Raw genomic sequence first — 4,744 nt, 5'->3', positions numbered from 1 at the left:
CAAACTTCTAGAACAAGCGGTTCTCACCTCTTGATCCCACTGCCTTAACATCCAGTCCCCTGATAACTTGGCATCTGCTCCCACCCCACCAGCCCAACACATAACACCCATGGCTCCGGTTCTTTATATTCAAAGTTTTGCAAAGCCTGACACTCCCTCAAAATTCTCTGCTGCTTCTACCTCTAGTCAGGCTCTGTTTGTTCATCCTCTTATACCTTTTCTTTAGTGTTGATACCTTTTTTTTTTGGCTGCTCCGGGTCTTAGTCTCGGCACACAGGATCTTCGTTATAGCGCGCGGGATCTTAGTTACGGCATGCGGGCTTAGTTGCAGCATGCAGGCTCTTAGTCGCGGCATGCATGCAGGATCTAGTTCCCCAACCAGGGATCGAACCCAGGCCCTCTGCACTGGAAGTGCAGAGTCTTAGCCACTGGACCACCAGGGAAGTCCCTTTAGTGTTGATACCTTAATGAACAGTATCAAATCATGTTCTACACTAGCCTGTCCCTGGGCTTTGGCTATCATCCACTGGTGATTATTCTGGTCCAAATCCACATCCCTAGCCCAGACCTTCCTAAACTCCAGGTTTATTTGCAACTGCTGATTAAACACTGGAATGTTCATAGGCTCTTCAAAAATGAAGTGTCCAAAATGGAGCTCACTATCTTTCTCCCAAGATCTGTTTTTCCTCCACCTTGTATTCTGAGCAGGAACCTGGCACCCCCTGACATATGCCACCTCTCCCAGCCACTGCATCACAAGGGGTACAACATTCTGACAGTCCTGCCTCTCGATGGGTGTCAAGTCTGCTCTCAGGACTCCATCACCTCTACTTTATTTGGATCAAGGTCGGGGTCTTGAACACTACCCTCCAGGTTTCCTACCTCCCAGAGTTGCTCCCTGCTCCTTTCTTGCTGCCGCCAGAGGGTATCCCCAAAATCTGATCTGACCACATCACAGCATCTCCCTGCTCAAAACCTCTACAGACCTGAGGATGCCTGTAGGATCAATTCTGGTCTCAGCCTGACCAAACCAGCCTCTGGTCTCCACTAGCCACACTGCACTCGTCAATACTGCCCAAACGGCCCAGCCTCTTTCAGGCATCATGGCCTTTGCCCATGCAGTTCCTTCTACCTGGGCTCCCTTCAGCCCCTTCTACCTCAGGCAAATGTCAACTTATCCTTCAGGACTGGGTTCAAAGTTTCCTCCTCTGTGAAGCCCGCTGAGGCAGCTTGCAATTTCTGGCTCTCTATCCAGACCTAGAGTACTGACCACCACTGTCAGTATTCACTACTGTCAGCCCCCGAGGTCCACTTTAAATTCCCAATGCTTGGGCTTCCCTGGTGGCTCAGTGGTTAAGAATCCGCCTGCCAATGCAGGGGACTCGGGTTCGAGCCCTGGTCCGGGAAGATCCCACATGCCACGGAGCAACTAAGCCCATGTGCCCCAACTACTGAGCCTGCGCTCTAGAGCCCACGAGCCACAACTACTGAGCCCATGTGCCACAACTACTGAAGCCCGGATGCCTAGAGCCCGTGCTCCACAAGAGAAGCCACTGCGATGAGAAGCCCGCTCACCGCAACGAAGAGTAGCTGCTGTTTGTGGCAACAAAGACCCGATGCAGCCAAAAATAAATAAATGAATTTATTAAAAAAAAAAAATTCCCAATGCTAAGCCCAGCAGCTGGCATTATAGGGAAAAAAACCCATTCAAAATCACGGCATTAAATTGAGAACGAAAGCATCCTAACAAAGAGACCTGCAGCTGCATTTGAAACAGGACTGAAAAAAAAAATCCACCTTCCCAAAGCTTCCTATATTTTACACCAGGTACTGCGCTAGCAAAGCCGTGCATTTAGCAACTAAATTTTCTCGTTTTATGTGACTCTGATAAACATCCCATCAGCTAGAGGTAGCCAAGGCTTCCTGATCCTCGCTTCATGCTAGGAAGAGCCCCAAGGTCCAGATCCACACCTGCGTCCCCAGGAAATGGTGAGGTAGGTTGATGCAAACCCTGTGGGGACTGGCAACGATGTCTCTTTGGTGGTAAAGCTGGGTAAAGCAATGCAGATGAGCAGACAGCTCTGCGTCAGGCAAGGTCCATATAAAGCCCCTCCCACCTCTTCCTGCCGGCCTTTCTCTCCGCCCTTGGCTGAAAGAATCTCTCTACAGCCCAGAGGCACAGGGACTCCTGGGGCAGGAAGCTCCCCTACCCAGAAGAGAGAATCTGGACCCTCCCCTTACTTGCTCCCCAGTGTCAAGTAAGGCCTGCAAATGTCCTGGAACCCAGCGCAGCCCGACTCACAAATCATGAAAGTTGCGCAGGGAAGAGGCTGGGGTGAAGACATCCAGGAGTCCGATGACCTGGGGAGAAGGTTGCCAGTGAGGACTGGGCAGCCGCTGCAGCCCTCTGCTCCCCTCCTCTGGGGCCCCAGGCCTGCACAGGACCACCTGCCCTTTCCTAAAACACCATCTCCAGCAGGAGGCAGGTTCCCAGCCTTCCGGGAAGCAGTAAAAGGGGCAGAGGTGGAAGAGGAATTCCTCTAATTGGGAGGGAGTTTGCAGTGCACAGTGATGGAGAGTCAGGCTGGGGAGAAGGGGAGGTGGACACTCCTGTGCTCACTGACCTGAAGTCTGGTGTTCCGGACAAGCAGCACAAACCCACTCTCAACTCAAGCAGGGAACCACAAGTGGTGAAAGGAATCAAGGAGGAAACAGAGAAGGGGTCTTCCAGCCAGCAGGCTCCCTGCCCTTGACCTTGGGTCTCTCACCACATCCAACCTTACCTGCCAGAGGGCTGGTTCAGAGCTGGGGGCAAGATTACCCTGGCTGGAGGCCATGGGGAGGGGTTTGCTGAAGAGGAATGGGGCTTAAAACGTGAACAATATTTTGAAATCATTATGTTAAATGCTTACCTTCCAATCTAGGTATCCTGCAGAAAAGCCTGGGCTCCAGGCCTAGCACTGGGTCATTAGTCTTCCTGGCTGTTTCAATCAGACAGGGTAGTCTAGAGGTCAGGCGCTGGGGCCTGGAGCCAGGTTGGGTAGGGTCAAATTCTAGCTCTGCCACCGACTAACCATTTAACCTGTGAGCCTTTCTGTGCCTCAGTTTCCCCATCTGTATATGGGGGTAATAGTACTTATGTGATATTGTGAGGATTAAACAAGTTAGTTTATGCAAAGTTCTTAGAACTGTGCCTGGCACATAATAAGCGCTCGTAAGTATCTATCATTCTTGTTGTTATTATGTGGAAACAACACTAACCAGGATTCTGGGCACCACCTCTTAGATCTAGAACAACTACGAAGTTCCTCTGTGCCTATTTCCTCATAACAGTGAGACAGTAAGTTCGCACCTCACCGAGTTTGTTCTGCTCCACTGCCAAAAATTCCCTTTGCACCCTTCCTGGGAAGTAGGCAGGGTGGGTCCTGGCACCTGATTTTAATAATTAGGTGAGGAACAAGGATCAAAGGAGCAGGGAGGAGATTCCCCTTCTGCTGGCCCTGTTATGAGTTCCCTGCACCCTCGTGGGCCATCTCCTGTGTGCGCCACACACACACACACACACACACACACACACACACACACACACGCAGGGGCCTGGTCAGGACCCTCTGTGGGGCTGCCCTCCACTCCCTGCCTCCCAGCAGCGGCCCCCAGGCCCAGCCTACGTTCTTGTGCTGCATGTGCTTCAGCAGCAGCAGCTCACGATAGGCCCGCTTGGCAAAGATCTCAGACTGGAAGGGCCGGCTCAGCTTCTTGATGGCCACCTTCTCCCCTGACTGCTTCTCGATGGCTGAGCTGTAGGGTCAAAGGCAGGTCAGCAGCCAGTGGCTCCCCATCACAACCCTGGGACTCCAGATCCTGGGTGGTAACTCCCAGGCCAACTAGGAAGTTATGGCCATCCTCACCCCAATCCCTCTTGGCCAGCAGTCTAAGCTGGGAGGAACTGATGCCCACCACCGACAGCACAGTGGAGCTGGGAGAAGGGGGAGACAGCAGGCAGAATCTGAGAGAGGTGCACTGCCCCTGGGTCAGACACAGCTTAATGCCAACAGGATCCTGAGCAACTTGGCAAGTCACTTCTTGTTTGGGCCTCAGTGTACCCATTTGTAACAATGGGGATTCGCCTGGATGAACTCTGGGGTCCTCTGTAAGGTTCAAGTCCTGGAGAAACAGATCCAGTCCTAATTCAACCCACAGAAACTCCCACCAAGCCGGTAAGAAAAGAGAGATGGCGCCTGGAGTGGCCCTAGGCCAGCCTCCAGAGCCTGGGGCTCCTGCTGCTGCTCTACTTCACTGCCCAGCTTGCCGCTTCCTCCCAGCTCCAGGCCTCTGCCCCGGAAAGGCACCCGCGAAGTTCTTCCAAGCCCGCAGGGCTCCGGGCCTTGGGGTCCTCCATCAAGGTGGTGGGCGCACAGCCTCGAGCACCAGCAGGAGAGGCGATACCGGAGGCGGGTCCGGGAAGGGGGCATTGGCTGGGCCCCGGCTCTTCCGGAGGCTCCACCCGCGTCCCGGTGCCTGGGCGCCCACCATAGTTCCACCCCGATGCCCCAGGCACACACCGCCCCCCCGTGCCCCCACATCGGCGCACAGGCCCGGGGGTCTCACCACACGGCGCCGTAGGCCCCGCTGCCTACGTGCGTCAGGGACACGTAGGTCTTGGGCAGCTCCCAGGCGGTCATGTTGACGTCCTGCTTGTAGAAGCCCTTTTTCCAGGTGAAGTTCATCCTGGGCACTCAATCTC

General features: G+C 53.9%; 1 protein-coding gene across 5 annotated transcripts in view; it reads right to left on the bottom strand.

Moving 5' to 3' along the window:
• The window catches only part of MAPK13 (mitogen-activated protein kinase 13), a 12,442-nt gene extending 7,698 nt beyond the window's left edge, over positions 1-4,744 (bottom strand). For 2 of the 5 annotated variants that reach the window (XM_024766134.1, XM_024766133.1), the window contains exons 1-3: positions 4,609-4,744; positions 3,669-3,798; positions 2,303-2,361 (exon numbers count right to left, since the gene is read on the bottom strand). In XM_024766134.1, the coding sequence (XP_024621902.1) occupies positions 2,303-2,361; positions 3,669-3,798; positions 4,609-4,727 (308 nt within the window). In that variant the 5' untranslated portion in view covers positions 4,728-4,744. Of the gene's footprint in view, positions 1-2,241; positions 2,362-3,668; positions 3,799-4,608 lie in introns of those variants that run through there. The other 3 variants (XM_024766135.1, XM_024766138.1, XM_024766136.1) reach the window with 3 other exon arrangements.

This window comes from Neophocaena asiaeorientalis, unplaced genomic scaffold (genome assembly GCF_003031525.2).
Source record: "Neophocaena asiaeorientalis asiaeorientalis breed wild unplaced genomic scaffold, Neophocaena_asiaeorientalis_V1.1 scaffold46, whole genome shotgun sequence".
In the NCBI taxonomy this organism is placed as follows: domain Eukaryota; kingdom Metazoa; phylum Chordata; class Mammalia; order Artiodactyla; family Phocoenidae; genus Neophocaena; species Neophocaena asiaeorientalis.
Note: the sequence above shows the minus strand (reverse complement) of the source record. Positions and strands in the feature narration are given on the sequence as shown.